The following is a 20,634-nucleotide window of genomic DNA, read 5'->3' as shown; positions in this document are numbered from 1 at the left end:
GGGTTGAGTTGCCATGTGCAATTGACTCACAAGAAGATTTTCTCATGTAGGAAAACGGAGTCTTTCTCAGTGTTTTTCATACAATGCATAACATCATGAGCTTCTGCTCGAGAAGCACCGAATACCTAGCTAGGTACGATTGGGGGCAGGGAACCCCCGGCCCCCCCACCGGGTTGGCGGTCCCCTGCCCCCAATTGTACCTAGCTGGATATGCAGCGCCTCCCTCACAGAAGCTCATGATGTTGAGGTAAGTAACACTGTGGGAAATATTGTGAGAATTTGTTCAAAACTTCTTGTGACTGTTGGGTGCAAATATTTGGACATTCGGAAAGACCAATTTCTGTTCAAAGATTGATGATTGGCATGTTAAAAGCTCAAAAACTTATCCAATGGTACACTTGGGTTCCACCAACTAATCATATTCCACCTTAATGTCAAGCCAATCACAAGAAGTTTTGGACAAATTCTCGCAATAATTCCCACATTGTGACTTACCTCAACATCATGAGCTTCCGTGAGGGAGGCACTGCATACCTAGCTAGGTACGATTGGGGGCGATCCCCTGCCCCCAATCGTACCTAGCTAGGTATGCGGTGCCTCTCAAGCAGAAGCTCATGATGTTGTGTATTGTATGAAAAACATTGTAACAGACTCCATTTTCCTACATGAGAAAATTTCTAAATCTTCCCATGATTAATGCAACAGAGCAAAAGTTTGATGGGAAAGAATTGCTCATAGCCAAAATTAGCTCAAAAGCTGTTTCTTCTACATGCTCTTGTATTATTGATAGAGCCCCTGTTGAAGAATGTATCAAAACAGGGGCTAAGGTACCACCATTTATACATGAGTAAGCCCACAGGGACATACAAAAATCACCAGAGGAGAGAGAGAGAGAGAGAGAGAGAGAGTTCAGAAGGTAATACAGAATGAATGGAGCAGCTCTTGTTGTTGAGTCATCCCCACTCATCAGGAAAACAGGGGTCAACATGCCGTGTGAAGTAGGCTGTGAGCATCATCGTCTGCCGGTCCGGGCCAGTCTATGCAGGTTCAGGTTTAGCAAGTTCATTAAGGGGACCAAGGCTATCAATATTAATGCCATGTTACATATGGCTCTGTTTGGGAATCAATGCTTTCCTCCTCTTCCTTCCTATCCAGCTGCTGGCGAAATAGGGGGCGGCGTCTCAAATCTGAAGCTTACACAACATTCTGACGATGGAGTGTACAAAGACAACGACGAACTTAACGATCCAATCTCATCGCTTATGTTTAAATACGACAGAGACTCTTCACCAATCACATAGTCTCTTGAAAGCATAAATGCTGAAGAATGCTGCAAGTTCTCTGCATTGTTCAGGTCCAGCTTTTCTTGCAACCACCTTATCACTTGCTGTATAGAAGGCCTCCTTCTTCCTTCCTTCCTTGTACACATTTTAACCAGAGTTAATAAACTCTTGAGCTCATCTGCGTCGCAGGTATGCTTCATGTATGGGTCTATGATATTTAGCATATTCGCCTCCGTTGTAAGAAACCTTTGTGCCCACTCTACCAAATTCATTTTATCTTGAACGGCTGCACGACCTGTGATTAACTCCAGGAGTAGGACCCCATAGCTATATATGTCACTTTTATCTGTCAACCTTCTCGTGGTCACGTACTCAGGATCCATATAGCCTGAAAAATTAGATAGTGAGTGGTCTTGAATGGTTGTCAGAGTGAACTCAATACAGTGAATTTGAAGGGCAGAGAAGAGAAGAAGAGAGATTTTGACGTCATAGGAACAAACCCAAGAGATCTCAAAGATCTATCCAACAAGTCTTGAACTCAAGACTTGATATTCCAGAGGGAACTGGGATAACCAATCTACCACACTTGGGTAATAGAAAGGTTATTCCAGTTTCCTCTTCTTATTCTCACACACACACCCATGAGAAGAGAGAGAGATTATTCCAGTTTCTTCTTCTTTGAGGTCGTAGGAACAATCCCAAGAGATCTCAAAGATGTATCTGACGAATCTTGAACTCAAGACCTGATATTCCAGAGGGAACTGGGATAACCAATCTACCACAGTTGGGTAATAGAAAGGTTATTCCAGTTTCCTCTTCTTATTCTCACACACAAACACCCATGAATTGAGAGAAAGGTTATTCCATTTTCCTCTTTCTTTGACATCGTAGGAACAATCCCAAGAGACCTCAAAGATCTATCCAACGAAACTTGAACTCAAGACCTGATATGTGGGAGAAAGATGTGTGATTGTCTGCCATTCTTTCCATTTGCTTCTCCTTGAATAACTCTTTATATACTGTATAAATTTTAGGTGAATAGCTCACATGGCCTGTGGTAATGCATCTCACATGTCATCTTATCTTCCTTCTGTAAGCAATATTTTCATCTGTTTATTGTACATTAAGGGTATATGTTGGTTGGCAGGATTTCCAACACCATTTTTTCATTTAGTGAAAATCACCAAAATACCCCTAAAAATTCCCCAAATACCCTTATATCGATTTTGGATGGATTGCTACAAATTTTGTGTACTTTAATGTTTTTGACAATAGAGACCTATCTTTAAATGGCTTTTCCCCATAAAAATTTTCACCAATGAGCTCACAAATAGAGGCATTTGTGTAAACTATTAAGAAGCCATTTCAGTTTGAGAGCCAACAATATCATCCAAATCCTATTTGAGGGAAAACTAATCTTCCAATGAAGAGTTGCAAAAAGGAAAGTGTTTCGAGATGTTTGTGAGATAACAAGGAGTATTTTGAGAATATTGAAAAAATCTAAGGGGATTTAGCGAATTTTTCGCAAAATGTGAGGGGTATGAGGGGTATTTAAGGAATTTCCCCAAATTTCAGAGGTATCTTGGTAATTTTCCCTAAATTAAAGGTACATGTTTGTTGGCAGGATTTCTAACACCATTTTAAATTAGTTGGCTTCATTTTGAAAGGCTCTACAAAAGTGAGCCTCGTCCAGATGGAAAATATTAGAACAAAGAGCTTTTAAATTTACTGTGATGGAAGGAAACCAAACATGGGTACTTTCTGTCTGTACATTGTTATGAAGTTCAAGAAAGATCTAGCAAAAAAACCTGGAGTTCCTCGTATATCTGTTGTAATCTGTTGGAAATCAGATGTGGAGTCGGGGGCAGCATGCGCGAGGCCAAAATCTGCAACCTGCAGGAGCCACTGTATATCATGAAGTGTTCCAAGCTGCGATGTCTTTCCTCAAATGTTTCGAGAATCGCATGCCTCATGTTTCTTTGAAAGCAAGACGTGTACAGCCTTTATGGCAAGAAGACAAGAAGAGTAGTGGGTCTTGCACATTTGGAAATCGTACCTTCGCTGTGAACTTGTCATCTAGCAGGATGTTGCTTGATTTGATATCTCTGTGGCACAGAGGCGGCTCACAGTAGCAATGCAGGTATTCCTGTTGGTGGAAATGCAAAGTTAATCACACAATCCTAGCAAACATGCAATTGCAATGCCTTAGCACTGACCAGAGCTGATGCAACATCAATGGCAATCTGTAACCTTGTTCGCCAAGTCAATGGAGTCTTGCTCTCAGTACCTGCAGAACTTGAGAATTCATTAGCACATCAAGACTTACATATGTTCATAAATTTAGGGTGTCTTCTGTACCTTTGTCTTACCTTGCAGATGCTCCTTGAGGCTACCATTTTCCATATATTCGTACACAAGAAACCTGCCAGAAAATGTGCATCATGAGAACACTTATTGTAACAAGGGCCCTATTTTGGCCATAATGATTGAAAGGTACAATTGCAGGTGGTTTGGGATGATAACTGAATGAAGCATACTTCCAGTTTCTCTGTTCAGCTTTGAAAGAGACCTATCATCTGACTAACAGATTGATCTGTCTTGGACACAGCTACTTATTCAGATACGGAGTGCAATGTGCAATGAGAATGATTATCAGATATCATTTAGTGAGATACTTGTATGTCTCATTCATTATCTCTAAGGGCAGATTCACAAGTGCAAGTTCACACCCAGGCATGTACATGGCCCTGTGCTCCCATCAGCCATTTAAATAAGACTTGCCTTTCCTGTTTTTTCATGCAAAAGCCTCGGAGTCTGACAAGATGCCTATGATGGAGGTGACCAAGAAACTCCATTTCCTTAGAAAACTCTTGTTGGCTATGCCTTGTGATCATATTCATCCTTTTGACTGCTGCTGTTAATCCATCATCAAATCTTGCTTTATATACAGTACCAAAGCCTCCACGCCCAATAATTGTGCTGAAATCATCTGTAGCCTTTTGAATTTGACTGTACTTAAACCGTTGAAAGGAGCTTGAGGAGCCTGCTAGTATACAAAGGCAGTTGAATGTTATGGTTTGAATGATCATTGACACTGTTACTACAAATAATGGGTTGTTCAGACATGAACATCCCACTGAACTCACATGAATTCATATGTTCTGAAGTATCTGACCTTTTTTCCACTTTCTGAAATGACGACCAGGGCTCGAGATGATATCTTTCTTCCATGACGGTAGGATACCAGTAATCTGTTTCTTTGGGCCGTCTAGTTCTTTCTTCTTCCTCCTTATGAGCAGCACAAGTAATGCTAGCAAAATTAGGGAGATCACCGTGATAACAGTGCCAAGTGCCACAAAGATGGTCGGATGCGTAGACGAATTTAAGTGCAAGTGCGAATGGAATGTAGATGATGCTAATGGTGATTCAAGAGGGAGGGCAGGCAATGAAATCGATGAAAGTGGCCCTTCGGCCACCATCTTTGAGCTGCAAAATGCAAAAGGAAAAATATGTCAAACAGATTCAGCTTAATATGGTATTGCTTCAAATCATTCAACATCCATAGACAAAACTCTTAAGAGCTTCAAGAATCAACATCTAGACAAGCTGATGTGTTCTCCAACTTGTGTAATATGTATCTTTCATGAAACTTCACATTAGATATGTAGAGAGACACTTTCAAATCTGCAAATCAAGAAAACATGGAACCAATGCATTTGAGGTTCATGCAATTCTTGTTGTTCTGGACCCATGTCAAGGCAGCAGGTTATTTTTTTGAATGCAACAAGATAGTTTGCTGTCAAGGATATATGAGGGCTGATAAAACAGAAGCAGCAAAGAGACGGCTTGCAGTGCTGGTCTTCCCTTGAAACTTTTTGCTAACAGCCAAACGTTTTGAGCGATCCTTCGTAGGCTCTGATCAATTCCCATTTTTCATTTCAAAATCCCACTTCTACAGAAAGCTGTGCCCTTGGTGAAGAAAAATTCAAACTCCAGATTTGCATGAGCACGTCTGATGTCGCATGTCGATAGAGCCCGCCCTACACACCTGGTGGAGATCTGGTCATCACCAGATGGTGCCTAGGCTGCATCTCACATTTGTACAGCCAACTTGGACTGCATTTGCATTTTAGCCTGATTTGTCATATAGGCCAGGATTATTTTTAAGGCATTGACGTCATATGGGCAGACAAGCCATTATTATAAGGTCAAGATAGACTTGTATTTTCCTCCAATTATGGTAACGAGAAACGGGGTTGCTAGTTGGAATCACATTTATCTTGTGGTCAAGGTTGGGGCCTGCAAAAATGCCCAACCCGCCTGTAGAAACCCCACAAGCCATAAATACAAGAATACACTGGAAATAGGGCTAAAGATAGGGTGCCCATTACAAAGGCCTACAACTGACCGGTTGGACCTGGAAATTTCCCTCACCTTCCTAGAATCTAGAAAAGTCTCGCAAGGCCAGGCATAGCCACAAAGAAGCTCTCACAAGATTTGGATGGAGAAACCAAGGAAATGACCTCCAAAACTCTAACACCTACTTTGAAATTCTAGGTACACTAGAAGATAGGGATCTAGGGCCTAGGAAGTAAGCTGCAGTCCACCATTGCATCAAGCAGAACCACATGGCCGCCTTGCATAGACAATCTTGTCCACCAATGGGTAACAAAGTAGGGATCCCGAAATTACCATCAATGCCCGCCAGGCTCTGGAAGCATGTGTTGTACACCATGCTGTGTGGGCATGTCATCAACAGCTATAGGTTAATAGGAAAAATCAGAGATCAGCCTCATCTCCTCTAAAACTAGTCCAGTCATCCTGCTCCAATTACGGCTCACAAAGCCAAAGCCAAAGCCAATAAAAAATGTGCCCCACAATCGAGTATCACAAAGATAAACAACCTTTGACTCGTCTGCCACACCATCCTATAATGAAGATTGAATAGGTCCTCTAGGCTTTGCCAAGCAAGTATGAGCAACCGTCTGAGCTTGGTGCTGAGAAAGAAATTTGACAAGAGTGCCACCCGTCCGTAATTTTTGTAATCATCTTCACACTGACAAGACACTAATCTCACATCAACACAAGAATAGAACAAAAACTTTAACACTTGCACTTCAAAACTCAATGTAGTCTAGAGAGGAAGTGGCACAGTTCTGCTTCTAGATGCACTGGCCCCAAAGTCTGGCGCTCCTTCTAGTACTTTTTATATAGAGTACAACTCTCAAGGAGTCCCTTTGCAATGTGTAACCATACACTAATTTACCAGAGACGAGCCCCAAGGCACATATTTAGAGGCCCTAGGCCGAAACGCAACCTATTGAAAGCCCCTAGGCCGAAAAGCAAAGCACTGGCGCCCAAAAGAATTTGCTAAAAAATTTTGATGCTCAAAGCTCAGTAGTTGCGTAGAAGATTGCAACGTAGGAGTTCCGCCAATAGTGCCACAAATCATGCTGCTATGTCAGCTGGGCCATACGATTTTGACACATCATCGCTTTGCGTTCACGCTGTTCTATCTTTGGCCACCAAGTCCTAGTGCCATGTCATCACTTTTGTGCCGGTGCATGGTTTAAAGTGGTCAAATGCATGTAAGCTTAGAGTCAAAGTCTACTAATCTATTGTCTGTCTACTATCTATTTTGCAGGCATAACTAAGGACAATTACTCTTCTTTTTTTTTTAGGGGGACCTCTCTTGCCTGCTCGCTGTTAACTGCTCCCGTCTATGCCGTATCCAACTGCATTTGCTTACACTTCTTTGTTTGGCCGGGCTTCGTCAGCGGCTCCCTGGTTTCGTTGACGAACCTCGCCCCAGCACGAACACTTCTCGCCCTCACTTGCAGTAGCAGACACAGATGGAAGCTCCTGCTCTGTCTTAGAGGGACTCAAATGAATCCCCCTCGTCGAGCCCACCATCAGACTTGCTCTCTCATCAATAGAGCAAGCAATCCTTGCAGTAGAGGTGGAGCGTCTTCAAGCCACCTCTGTCATCTGCAAGATTATTGGCAGTCGACCTGGCAGAGGTGCAAGACCTCCTTCAGGCCCGTCTCCTAGCAGAGGTGGGAAAGATCATCGACATACAGCTTCTCGGGCGAGGATATGAGACTCCCGAGATGGCTACTAAGGTCATCTCGATGAGCCCGAGAGATCGGCACTCATTTTCGGTAGTGGCACCATGGTTTCGACCCAGCTTCAAATGTTCTTGTCGAGGAAGCGGATTTTCCATTTCGATCTGCCTCCCCGGCCTGGGGAGAGAGATTTGTTCCGAGATTGAGATAGTCTTGAAGACCCCATGCACGGCAGCTTCAGTGGCTATCCAGGCTGCAAGTATTCCCATAGTAGGCATTTTGTGCTCGCCACTCATACCCTCCCAAAGGTAGTCCTTCTTCCGAGGGTGAGTGGTGGGTGGCCACACCGGAGGGTGGAGTACTCGGGACTCCCAAACCAGTGCTTCATTTGCAAACAAATTGCAAATGTTACGAATGTGGCAAGCTTGGACATATCTCAAAGAACCGCTATAAGAACAAATATTGTAGCAAATTGGCCACTTCGCGAAGTCCTATCGTCGCAGGAGATTTTGACCTTCACATCAAATGCTCAGTCCCCCAAGGCTGAACATACCTAGCAAACAAGTACCCAGGACACATCGGCTGGCACTTTCACAGAGGCCACCAACCAACAAGCCGATGGCTGGCGGCACGTGCACGGCCGTCGCTGACAGGGAAGGGCTCGCCACACCGCCCCTCTGGTGGCTAGCCTCCAACAGCTCAACAACCTTGGGTTCCGACAAGGAACCGTTTCTGGAAGGGCGGTGATAATGCGTGTGCTAGTCTCCACCCAACCGTGCTATCTTATAGCCTCCCCCTAGCGTACACACTGTCCGGCCGTGTCGGTGGCCTTGCCCATAGGACCCATGTCCTTACATTACCCCCCCTTGGAGAATCGTTTTCGTCCTCGAAAATGAACGTAGGAAAACGTTTCTTAAGTGCGGAGACATTCTCCCATGTAGAACCTTCTTCAGGTCTATCTAGCCATTTTACCAACACCTCTTGTCTGATATGATGTCTGGTGCGAAGCTCATGAGAATCCAAAATCTTTTCGGGCTCATGAGAAATGCTTGGCGTTTCGATAAGGTCAACCAGCACACCTATGTCAATGACATTATCATTCTGTCCTAGCTGTTTTCGTAAACGGCTAACATGGAAAACAGGATGAACTCGTGAGCTTGGCGCTTTGTGAGCCTCTAGCAAGACATGCATGTTCAGGCAAGTCATATCTGCATACCCTCTCTTGCATAGTACAATCAGTTCAGCGTATAGCATGTGAACAATCCCTTAAGGCACTTAATAATAACAAGTGACTTCTAGCATTGTTTCATCAAGGTCGTGGAGCTGGATAAAGGACTGCTCGACCCAGCATGGAGATCAGTATATAAGTGACTCGGGGGTCTCACCTCCTAAGGCAAGAAGCAGAAGAACCAAAGTTAGTACGCGTAGCACCAATACTGTTAGGTACAGCGGAATGAATGTTTGCGCTTTGCTCAAGATGAGTGCTCCGAACAGTGCTCAAGGTTCCTTTTTGTTCTTATGGAAGGGAGAGCCTTCCGTTCTTAATGAGAGAGAGTTATGATCACAAACAAAGTGAGTGGATAGTGTGCGTGCAAGTGTATGAGACTGAGAGATAGAGAGAGAAGAGAGATACGACACCAGAGATGTTGTAAAACCCTCCTCCGAAGGCTCCACTCTCGTAGGCGAGAGTGGTCTACTTATGATTGCACAATCTGGTACAAATGGTATGCATGAGACTGATGTAAGTCTAGGCTATGTCGACGATGACGACGGGGATGATGAAGTCGACCTAAGGGCTGAAATCTGCAATCTTTCTACTGCTGTCCAAAAACGCTATGGGCTGAAATCTACGACTAAGCCAAAAAGCTGATTTTGGGGCTGTTTTCTGTGGGTCTTTGTCGCTGAAAATCTGCAGATTTAGGGCTGAAAACTGATGGTCTTACAGAGCTGAATCTGCTACTTCTTTGGGCTGATCTTGTAGGTCTTCTGATGCTGAAATCTCTGCATATGCTGAAATCCAAAAATGCTAGGGAAGCTGTTGGCAAAAACGCTAGGGAAGCTGTTTTCTGCTGCGGGGAGATCTGATGCAAAAACGCTATCTACTGGGACTTGTGGGCGATGGTGCTGATGCAAAACGCCAGGCTGGTGTAGTTCCAAAAACGCTAGTGGAATGGGTTTTCTGGCGATGGTCTTCTTGCTTGATGGGGGAAACCGCCAAGGTCCTATTGAGAAGTTGCCTGCTGAGCTTGGCTCCTATTGCCTCTTCTGCCATTTAGTGCTAGCTTTGGTTTGCTTATATATTTTCTTACCCAAATTGCCCTACCTACTTTTGTTGGAAAGTCACTTAAATTAATAAGTGAAAAATATCAAAAAAATAGCTAAAATAGGCTAAATGTACTGGAAAAGTCCCCTAACTGATTCTGATGGATTCTGATAGGAATGCTTATGATCATGCTGTGTGCAACCAGAGGATATGCATCTACACTAAGTGACTGGGCATGCACGGTCTACGAATAGACTCACAAAAGTGCCAGATCACTTCTAAATCTAGACTGACTGGACTTACTGAACCCTGATCATGCTGTAGCTTGTCCACGGACACATAAGGTTGGATGTGTCACGTGACAAATACCCAATAGACCAACGGTTTTCATCCCTACAAACACCAAACCAATGAAAACTCCACCATACTTGTGGATACTGCAGATGTAGGTACTGCTGCAATGTAACCACCAACCAAAGAAGTTACTATGTAGCCTTATTACTGTCGCAGAATACCAGCCTTGGTACTGACTCCGCCTTGCGAGAAAGTACGACCACTCGAATAGCCTTGTCGTGAAAACAATGCGAAATACCTCTGAGCACCCTTACCTTTTATCTTCGAGTGGATGCACGCTACATGTGAATGCAAATGTACAAGAGGGTTAGGAATCGGTTCTCCAACTCCTTCCATATCCACATACAAGGCAAGCAAATCTTGGTATTCAAGATCCGGATTTTCCTGTATCCGATGTCGATCATCGTTCAAAGACATAGAGATGAAGACGGAAGGGTGCCCGATGAACGATGGACTAAGGGTGAGGGTGCTTCTTGAGAAGCTCAGGGTGTTTGAGGCCGCCGAGGAGGTGAAGAGAGGCTGACGTGTTGCCGTTGATCCCTCCACCACGTCGAGACCGCAACCGATGGCCCCAATAAAGATGGAAGGTGGCTTAAAGACAAAAAGCAGCCTATGGCTTGATCAATTCCAACGTGGAGTTCTTGATTAAGACAAAGCTAGACTTATGCATAGTGAAGGTGACAAGCTAATCTCTATGGTGAAGGTGGCTAGTCGATCACAGTGTTCCTAACATTGCAAGCTATCAACTTCTTCTCTAAATAGGAAGAAAAAGAACCTGCTATGTCAAAAAAGCCTTTTCTTGACAAACCAGTGCTCTTTTCAATCCCACAAAGTGCTATTCTCAAACCCTCAACTCACCTCATATGTGAGAGGCCTCTTACTCAACTCTCATTTCAAGTTCTGCTTGCAAATGTCAACACAAATTGTTTTGCTTCTTTGGACTTACATGGCTAGTATTGCGAACTTTTCATTGGTGTGCAGAACGAAGTATGTAGCTTGAATGTCACAAATATTTGAACTATTTTTACGAAAGTTCAGAAAACAGAGCTGAAAAGAAGATATGTATTCTAGCTGGAAGATAATACCTCATGGCCCTTAAAAGAAACCCTATTATGTGCTAAGAGGTAGAAAAGGACACATTCTTGCGGTGGGTCTGCTACCAGGATCCCTACTGATGCTTAGTCTATCGCTAACACAAATCTGGGTATTCCCCTTCAGCAAAGCCATTACCCCATCTTGATTAAACCACAATAGCTACCCTGCTAATGTGCCAGACGAGCAACATCGAGCAAGGATCCAATTAATAATTGACTCCTTTTCCAATGCAGCATAACGATCAAAACAATCAGTGAAACATAAGTCAGAGTGTGCTATGCACAAAATTTATTGCTCGCATTGGAAGAGGAACATGTGGGACAAAATGCCTGGCTTGCAAGGTGCATAATGTGGCAACTTGCCATCCACAACAAATGCTACACTACATTCTCCATCTGCATATGACATATGTAGCTTTCAACACTTCTCTCTAAGCTCCCTTATGCTTACAAATGGGAGAGCCACTTTGTTCTACGCAGACAAGTCTGTGTATGATTCGAACTCAATTGCTTGCTGGAACTGCTAAATGCATATATTCCATTTAGGGATTCAGTACAAGTTCGTGAGTGACCTCTTCAAAAGAATGCTTGCATGTCTGAAGCCAGGATAGATGAAAAAAATGTAATCTACATGGTTGTTTCTAGGCACTTTATGGTTTCAAAGAAATGCATCGCAATTTTCTTCTGCAAATGCAGAAATCAACTGCAAGCAACTGGAGCACATGTTACAACCGATAGATGCTGGCTATGTTGTGAAAACCGCCAGCACAATTCCATCAAAAATAGATAGAAAAGGAGGTTTAAGGGCCGATAAACAGCGTTTGGCTTAGACTTTCATTACAATTAAAAGCTGTTCCACAGAAGATGCACTTTGGAGCAATTGTCTACAGGCTGCAGATAGTGGGTTGATTAGACCTTTCTGAGAAAAAGCTTACCTGTTTGGGCGCAGCCTGGCTGCTCGTATGGTTGTAAGGTCATGCAGAAGCCACTATTTCGATGAGTTGCTGAGGTGTGCTGCTAGCTTGAACTGACGTGCGCGCCCGCGTTAGAGAGCACCTGTGAGACTGGGAGTATGCGTGTGTGCACGCGCGAGGTGGTGTGTCTCTCTCTCTCTCTCTCTCTCTCTCTCTCTCTCTCTCTCTCTCTCACACACACACACACACACACACAGCTATTATGCTATACCAAGCCGTTCCCTTTCACTCTCGAGCTTGATTTGACATCCCTGCAATGTGTTGTACCCTGTTGGCTGCTACTGACAAAAATCTCTCTCTCTTTCTCTCTCTCTCTCTCTCTCCACACTACATAGTACGTCGCTCAATCAGTGTTCTACGGCTGGACCCTCTTCGCTTTCCTGCTGGCTGCAGAATGCAGTTCTCTCGGAAACATGTGGGCGATGAAGAAGGCAGCTTGTAAGTTGTGAGTGTAAAGACGAACAGAGAGAGAGAGAGAGAGAGAGAGAGAGAGAGGAGGTGGCAGGCTGGCTCCATAACTGTAAATCCGAGAGTCACGGGGGCAGAAGAAGAGAGTTTTAACGTCGTAGGAAACTATCCCAAGAGACCTTAAAGATCTAGCCGACGAGGAGTTCAACTCAAGACCTGTTATTCAAGAGGAGGGGAGAGAGACTACGCACATGCACCTACGGCTACGGTTGCATTTTGAGCACATACAAGCCCTTTGAGGTGTTGTAGTGAGAGAAAGTAAGAGAGAGAGAGAGAGAGAGAGAGAGAGCTAAAAGTGCCTTCCTGATAGAGAGCAGAACGTTGAAGCCCAATGGAAGATTTCCCGCCAAGCAACCGGTGCTTCATCGGTAGTGATCGTTAGGACCAGCTCCTCTCAGTTTCGATGGCGAGGGTGAGCCGTCGATGGCTTCAGCGATTCAAACGGGCAGAAGCGTGCAGTGCTGGCAGTGAGTGAGCCATGACCCCATTTTCACCATTTGAGACGTCGACCGCACTGCATGTGCGCACGCTAAGAGTAAGAGAGAGAGAGAGAGAGAGAGAGAGAGAGACACACACACACACACACACACACACACACACAGAACGTTGCAGGACCAATCCCGATAGAGAGGGAGGGGGGGAGTGTTCGGGAAAAGTGTGCCTCAGCTTAGCCTTGAGCCGATTTGCAAAATCAAAGTAGACGGTTGAGGGGAGGGCAAGAAGGAGAAAATTCCACTTAAAATACATGGAAAATAGTGTAATTTTGCAAAAATACTGGCTAGTATTGTAAAATTTCCGATTCGGACTTATCTTGGAGGGATTTTTGTATGTTTGTGAAAATGATTTTTCCCGAACACTGGGCAACACTATCTCACATGGGGTACGGTGGTGGGATCAACGGTTGCAGGCTTGCTGTGGGAATCTCGAGGAGGGTAGACGGATGTGGACAAAAGGCAACGCGTTGACCCATGACTTCCTGTCGGGAACTCGAATCGAGGACCTCACGGTTGATAGCCTTGACACCCTAACCACACGCCCGCGTGGGATTGTTTGTCCCCAAGGCGAAGCCACTCTTTGATAAAGTGAACTCGGAGAGGAGGGAAAGTAAACATGGACCAAAAAAATAAATAAACAAGGACAAATCGGACAACGTTCGAGTTTCGCAAGAAACTCGAGCGAGCTTCACTTCAGTGTCGTGGATCCCACCACTTGCACTTCATTCAATTAATGTGTCAAATAGTGTTGAGGCAGGGGGGGAGGGAATCTCTGTTGAGGGCAGATTCGCACGAGCGGGGGTTCTACCCCTGCCATGCGCCAACAAAATTGACATGGAGCTGTAAAACACAGAGGTCAAGAGACAGTGCCATTTGAGGAGAGCGAGGGTAGAACACTCTCAACTCTGCCGCCGCAGAGTTGAATTTGGATGGCAACGTTGGCTAACGAATGCAAGCGGGGTTTCAACCCTGATTGTGGAGACACCCTGCGTTTGATGGGGCTTCGGCTGATACACCCGAAAATTTTCCTTGCCCCATCCCATCTTGGGGCAGGCGGGGATGCTTTAAAAACCACCAACTGGCCGAACAACATTGTCATAAAATCTAATATATAACTAACCCAAATGATTTGCTCATATTAAACTGATCATTTAATGTGGGAGAATAAACAAGAGTTAGAATAGAGACGTGTGCTTTTAGATTTATCACAGCACGGGACCAAAGACAATGGGTCCAAATGGAAGATGGTCTACCAAAGAGCAATGCGAGCTAATGGAGCTTAAAAGACCTTAGAGTTGACTTCATTAAAGATTCCAAAGGTTAGTGTTAAAAGTCCTTAGACCTAAGACCTTACGCAAGCTAGGGTTGAGCTTGAGGTGGGAACCCGGTCCGAGCTTGAGGTGGGAACCCGGTCCAAGCTTGAGGTGCTTGTCGTGCTTGCTGACTAAGGTGCTTGTCATACTTATGGGACAAGGTGCTTGAGAAGCTTGAAATCAAACCAAGGCCTACAATGAGAGGGGTGAGCCCTACAAGTAGGGGATGTGAGAGACTATCACTTGCACCCTCTCAAGGGTCACCCCTTCCACAAGAGGCAACAGGTACACATGGCAAGCTCCTCCTCATGTTGCCCTCATGGTGTACTTGAATCCTATTGGCTAGGCTTGAAGGTGTCCAATGAGCATTTAGTTCAATTAAATAATTATCTAGGCATTATCAAACCCTCTCTCTCAAAGGGATAAGGAAGACACTAGTCCAAATGCTACCCTTGCTGCTTGATATGCACTAAGCATGTGATTGGCTAAGCTTGCATGGGTCCAATTAAATTCAATCATGAGCTACAAGGAGGGGTAGACCAGGGCAAGTTGGGGGTGTGCTTGGGAATATACTCCCTCTTACACAGACTCACATGCTCTCATCATTCACTTTGTGAAAGTGCAATAACTTCATCTCCTTCTCCAAGCTTGAGAAGTTGAGAGCTTACACCAACACTCTTGGCTATGGAATGCAAATCCAACCAAGAGCCATGCTTAAATTCTATTCTTGCCATCTGCTTCATCTCCATTACTATGCTACTATGCTATTCTAAGCTCTATGAGTAATGATATGAGATGACATTACTTCTTTCTCGTAAGAATACTTCTTCTTCCTCTTTCCTACCCTCTTTCCCTGCTAGCTCTCTCCACCTTTGAAGGTGTTTGAGGTCTTGGGACTGAGATCGGGGACAAGTTAATGCTTTCATTAATTTTATTTACATGCATAATTGTGGTGCATAAGCTACAAGGTTTGACCTACTTCAGTAGGATTGACCTTAAAAGTGGTTGTCATCAATTAAGGATAGTGAATGAAGATATCGTAAAGACCGCATTCCATACAACATTTGGTCTTTATGGATATCTTGTCATGCCTCTTGGTTTGACAAATGCTCCAGTCACGTTCAACCGCCTAATGGAGAAAATCTACCACAAGTTCATTGGTTGACGACATGATCATGTACTCCAAATATTTGGAGGAGCATAAGCAACACCTCTAGGTAGTTTTTCAAGCTATGAGGGAGAATAAAGTTTTCATTAACCAAAAGAAGAGTGAAATTTTCTTCCAAGAGATTCAATACTTAGGTCATATTATTTCTCAAGATGGTATCCGTATGGATCCAACCAAGCTTGAGGTAATAAAAGGATGGCATAATCCAAGGAATCTACATGAGCTATGAATCTTTATTGGTATGTGTGCATACTATAGATGCTTTATAGCTAAATTCTCCCAAATAGCAGGACCATTACATGACTTGACAAAGAAAAATGTTGCGTACATATGGACTGCTAAGGAGAAAAATGCTTTTGACAAGGTTAAAGAAAAGCTTACCTCCCAACCCGTGCTTACACTACCAGATCTCTCAAAACCATTTGAGCTCCAATGTGATGCTTGTGGAGATTGCCTTGGAGTAGTTTCACTTTAAGAAGGGCATGCCATAGCATATGAGAGTCAAAGACTCAATTCTGACGAGCGAGTATTGGAGAAGACTATTGGACAATCTACCAAGGGGTGCAATGAGCATCCAGCAGCCCAATGGCTTGCCTGATTCCTATTGGCCAGAAGACAAAAAGGTCCAATGAGAGTTTAGATGAATTATTTACCTTAAGCTCTCACAAAAGGGGAAAGGGGGACAACTGTCAAAAGGCTAACAACTATGCTTCTAATTTGTGATTGGCTAAGCTTTACAGGAGCCAATGGGAGGTCATTATGTGCATTTAGCAAGAGGGTTCGACCGAGATTAGAGAAGAGGCTGCATTTTACTCATACACAATGCTACACACACACACATACACACACAACTCATGTGTGTAAGAAGAACTCCATTTCCTTCTCCAAGCATTGAGAAGTAGAGACCTAAACCAACAACTCTTGGCTTTGGAATGCAAATCCAACCAAGAGCCAAGCTTCAATGGCATGCTCATCTCCTCTACCATGCTAATTACTAAGCTAAGCTATGCTATTAGAGTGATTATGTGAGGAGAATACTTCTTTCTCGTAAGATACCTCTTCTTCCTCTCAATCTCTCCTCATTCCTGGCCTGCTAGCTCTCACCATTTTTGAAGGTGTGTGAGGTCTTGGGACTGAGGCTAGGGACACTAGGTGTGTTTTTCAAGCATAATTTGGTGTATGAAGCTTCCATCTTCATTACACCAACTAGTTTTATCAAGGAACACAAAGATTGTATTGTACAAAATTCTCCTTTGATGTGAGAAGCTATAATACAAAGCCTTAATGGAGGGGGGACCATCGACTCCATGTAAATCCAGTTTTTAACTGTTGTCAATTGTTCTATTTCTCTCTCTTTTCAAGTATTGTCAATGCCAAATTAGCTGGGTGTAAATTGCTATGTTGCTTTCTCAATTGAGTACCCTCTCTATGCTCATTAGGAACTTGTTCTTAATGAAATGCTCACTATGTTATCAATTTTCACTACACACAAGCTACTAGTGCATTAAATGTTACAAGGAGGAGTCGACCAAGGCAAGTTGGGGGTGTTTGTGGGGATATACACCCTCTCACACACGCTCACATGCTCTCATTCTCACTTTGTGAAAGTGCAAGAACTTCATCTCCTTCTCCAAGCTTGAGAAATTAAGAGCCTACACCAACACTCTTAGCTATGGAATGCAAATCTAGCCAAGAGCCATTCTTTAATGATTTGGTTGCCATCTTCTTCATCTCCATTACTATGCTACTATGCTATGCTAAGCTCTATGATTAATGGTATGAGAGGACACTACTTCTTTATTGTAAGAATACTTCTTCTTCCTCTTCCATACCCTCATTCCCTACTAGCTCTCTCCACCTTTGAAGGTGTTTGAGGTCTTGGGATTGAGGTCAGGGACAAGTTAATGCTTTTATTAGATTAAGTTGTGGGCATAATTGTGGTGCATGAAGATAACTATCTTAATTGCACCATCAAGGTCTCAAGGAACACAAAGCTATTGTACCAAGTCTCTCTTTATGAGAGAAGCTATAATACAAAATCCTTTTGAAGAGGAGACCAGCTCCACATAAATCCAGTCCTCAACTATTGTCAAGTTCTCTAATTCTCTCTCTTGCAATGTATTGTTCATACCAAGCTAATTAAGTATAATGGTTATGTTGCTACCTCTAATCAAGCTCTCTCTCTATTTCTCAAAGTATTCTCATAAAAATGCTCACTATAGTTCTCTAAATTCCGCTATTCTCAATGTTCATAGTCCAATTTTGTTACAACATTGTGAGCCTCTTCATTCTATGTTTTGAAGCGTGGGGTAGACGGTTCAACCCATTGGATAAGGAGGATAGATGCACATCGATTTGTCCATCAAGTAAACTTCAAAGCCTGTAGAATTTTAGAAGTTGGTTGTCACGGTGGGGCTCTTGCATCTACTACCCATTTGGTAGCGTTTTGGCAGTTGGCTGTCACGATCGCTTCTGCACCTATACTACCCATCAGGTGTGTAAGCAACCTAAGCAAACTCCCCACCCAAGGATAAGGTGCATGGTTGGTAGGTTGATGTGGCAAGTTGGCATTCATCTTGAAAGAGGAAGAGATATGTCAGACCCACCCTTTATTCGGGCGTCCTTAATAGCTCAGACATAAAATGTGAAAATTTGAGAAGCACTTGCGCACATGACCCTACACCCAAAGAGCCATTATATCAACAAGATGCTCGATCCCCATTCATTTATGTGTAAATGACAAATTTGCTTTACATGGAGATTCAAAGACAATGTGAATGTGAGAGTGTGGAAAAGGCATGGAAGGGTAGGTCTCCTTTGTGTTAACCTTAGATATATTTTCAGTTAAGCGTTGGTAGAACCTTAGCTTTTAACTTTCGGTCTTTTGTAAGTTAATTGGCTTGTACCTCTTCATTTCTTGAAGTAAGTTATCTCGTGCCCTTTGTAACGAGATGAGAGGGAGGAAATGGAAGGAATGAACAGCTTTGGCCATGGAGACTCTGTTTCTGTCTATTCTCTGTATTCAGTCTCTATTCTATTCCTGAATCTGTGCTACAACCTAAACAGGTTCTAAAACTGTGTTAATTCTATGATGAAGCACTCTAATGTCTTGATACATGATTCATTAGTAATTCCCTATCTCCAATGCGTCAATAACTTTTGGTGATCCTACTGATTGTGGAGCGAACTTTGATCAAGTCAAAATGGGCAATGGGGTCTAGTTGGGGCATATGGGGACTGAACCTGAAGATTTCCTAACAGATTTCTCTAACTGGAAGTCAGAGGGAGAAGAACAGGAAGAGTACGTTCTCATCTTCCTTCAAGATCATCTTCTAAAACTACCCGGTGATTTAAAACTTTAGGTTGCTTCAAAGGTGTTTCAGTATTACAAGGCACTGTTACTCCCATTTGGATTATCGAATGGGGACTTCGAAAGAGACGGAGATAAAGCCTAGTGAGGAAGTGGGAAAGAGACACCTAAGAAGGCCTCTGCCTCCTTTAAGGTGCAGAAATCAGAAGCTTGAAGACTCAAAACTACATTCCCAGTCTAAAACCTCTACTCCAACAACAATGTCTAGTCCTGGAAAAGGTAAAGCCAATCCCTTCAGTTTTACTATGTCCTTAGTTTAGTTGTGTTCTGTGAGTGTGCTTCAAGCTGTAAAAGATCATTTCACCTTTCAAATTCCATAATTGGATCATGGCACGCCAGTTACGCTATGAAGATTCGTTTACATACTCCGCGGGTCGTTATCTTCTTCTAATATTTACAAAAGGATTTTTTGTATAATAATATTGTAGGTATTTCAATGCATGAAAGCCCGCTAAGTGGATCATGGCACGCCAGTAGTGTTTTTAACATTAATTTACATACTCCACGTGCCATGATCCTCTTTTGACTTTGTACAAACGTTTTTTCTGAGAGTACAATTGCTTTGATGTATTGGTAGCTATTCTATTTTCTGAAATCTAACTAAGTGGATCACAACGCCTATAGCTGTATGGATATTTTTTTATGTACTCTTCGCGCCGTAATCCACTTGTATGGCTTTTACTCCTCATATATATAACCCAATTTTGCCTAGTTTTGCATTTAATCCATAGTAATCATTTTATTTTATTGACTATATGATTAGTTGGTAACAATTGTGAGATACCTAATTATAGTTTGTTCAAAACTTATATGATCATTTGGTGCTCTTCTTTTTATATATACTCATTGAAACTTATATTTGTGAGTATGAAATAAATGGCAGGTTTAAGATCACATAGGAGTAAGAGGCAGAAAATTGATCCCGAGCGCATTGTTGGTCAAGGAAACCTTCCAAGAAGACTGTCGGAGCTATTAAAAACATTAATGAAGAGGAATTTAGACTTCGCAAAATCCATTGATATAACTGTTGCAGATCCTGCCAATGGTTTGGAGGAGCCAGCTCTAGGTTTGGAGGAGCCTGATACTGACCCATCTGTAGAAATGGAGTCCCCTTCTACTCCAAAATTTATTGTACCCAACTCACTTAAGAGAGAAGTGGATTTTTCAACACCTACTTTGCAGAGTGTCCAATGTATTGCAACAATCCAAAAGAAAAAAGAGACAGTTATTTATGAAGATCCTACAGTGATTGATGAAAGGCTTTTAGATTTTGCAGTTTCTTCTGGGGCTGGTGATAAGTTTGATTTGGTCTCCTGCATCGTGATGTGTTTACAGCTGAACACTTGAAGCTGGAACAAGAGAAGTTTGATCTTCACACTCAAGAGGGCAAGGTTATTGTTGGTGAAATGGTGGTAGTCCATTTAAAAGACTGTGATCCTAAAAGGTAGTCTTACAATAAGTATAATCAACTGCCTCTTATGTACAAGCCCCATTGGTGCAGCTTACATGATCGGGAGTGCAAGTTGATTCAAGAGTCCTTTGGATTTCTAATATTTTTAAATGGATTATGTAATGTGCTAAGTAATCCCTCGAACAAAGATCTATTGTGAAAAGATGTTAAGATGTTGTGAAATGCTACAGCTAGAGAAGAGGCAAAGGGGTTTTGTCCACTACATGCACTATCATGTAGGCGTGGGTGTGTAGATTTCGCGTACCCACAAATATAGGCATTGACCAATAAAGATGAGATTATAACCCGGTGGTTTTGATCTCCGTGCACCTCTAGAC

General features: G+C 43.1%; 1 protein-coding gene across 1 annotated transcript; it reads right to left on the bottom strand.

Annotated features, from left to right (window-relative positions):
- Positions 1 to 744: 744 nt before the first annotated feature.
- LOC147432814 (putative receptor-like protein kinase At1g49730) lies at positions 745 to 12,618 on the bottom strand. Its single transcript, XM_086492619.1, has 8 exons — positions 11,995 to 12,618; positions 4,459 to 4,769; positions 4,065 to 4,326; positions 3,653 to 3,705; positions 3,500 to 3,570; positions 3,340 to 3,429; positions 3,092 to 3,176; positions 745 to 1,671 (listed from the first exon to the last, which is right to left on the bottom strand). The coding sequence occupies exons 2-8, from the start codon at positions 4,760 to 4,762 to the stop codon at positions 1,148 to 1,150; spliced, it is 1,389 nt and encodes a 462-aa protein (XP_086348745.1). The 5' UTR covers positions 4,763 to 4,769; positions 11,995 to 12,618; the 3' UTR covers positions 745 to 1,147.
- Between the last annotated feature and the right edge of the window lie 8,016 nt (positions 12,619 to 20,634).

This window comes from Adiantum capillus-veneris, chromosome 20, assembly GCF_014529385.1.
Source record: "Adiantum capillus-veneris isolate H3 chromosome 20, ASM1452938v2, whole genome shotgun sequence".
Classification (NCBI taxonomy): domain Eukaryota; kingdom Viridiplantae; phylum Streptophyta; class Polypodiopsida; order Polypodiales; family Pteridaceae; genus Adiantum; species Adiantum capillus-veneris.
Note: the sequence above shows the minus strand (reverse complement) of the source record. Positions and strands in the feature narration are given on the sequence as shown.

What these genes read in the sequence shown, in the direction of transcription:
- LOC147432814 (XM_086492619.1), bottom strand. Translation starts at nt 4,762, where the DNA reads ATGGTGGCCGAAGGGCCACTTTCATCGATTTCATTGCCTGCCCTCCCT. An exon ending in CCTCAAGGAGCATCTGCAAG is followed by an intron (nt 3,571 to 3,652) that starts GTAAGACAAAGG and finishes CAAGTTCTGCAG; the next exon opens with GTACTGAGAGCAAGACTCCA. An exon ending in TTGATGTTGCATCAGCTCTG is followed by an intron (nt 3,430 to 3,499) that starts GTCAGTGCTAAG and finishes TTCCACCAACAG; the next exon opens with GAATACCTGCATTGCTACTG.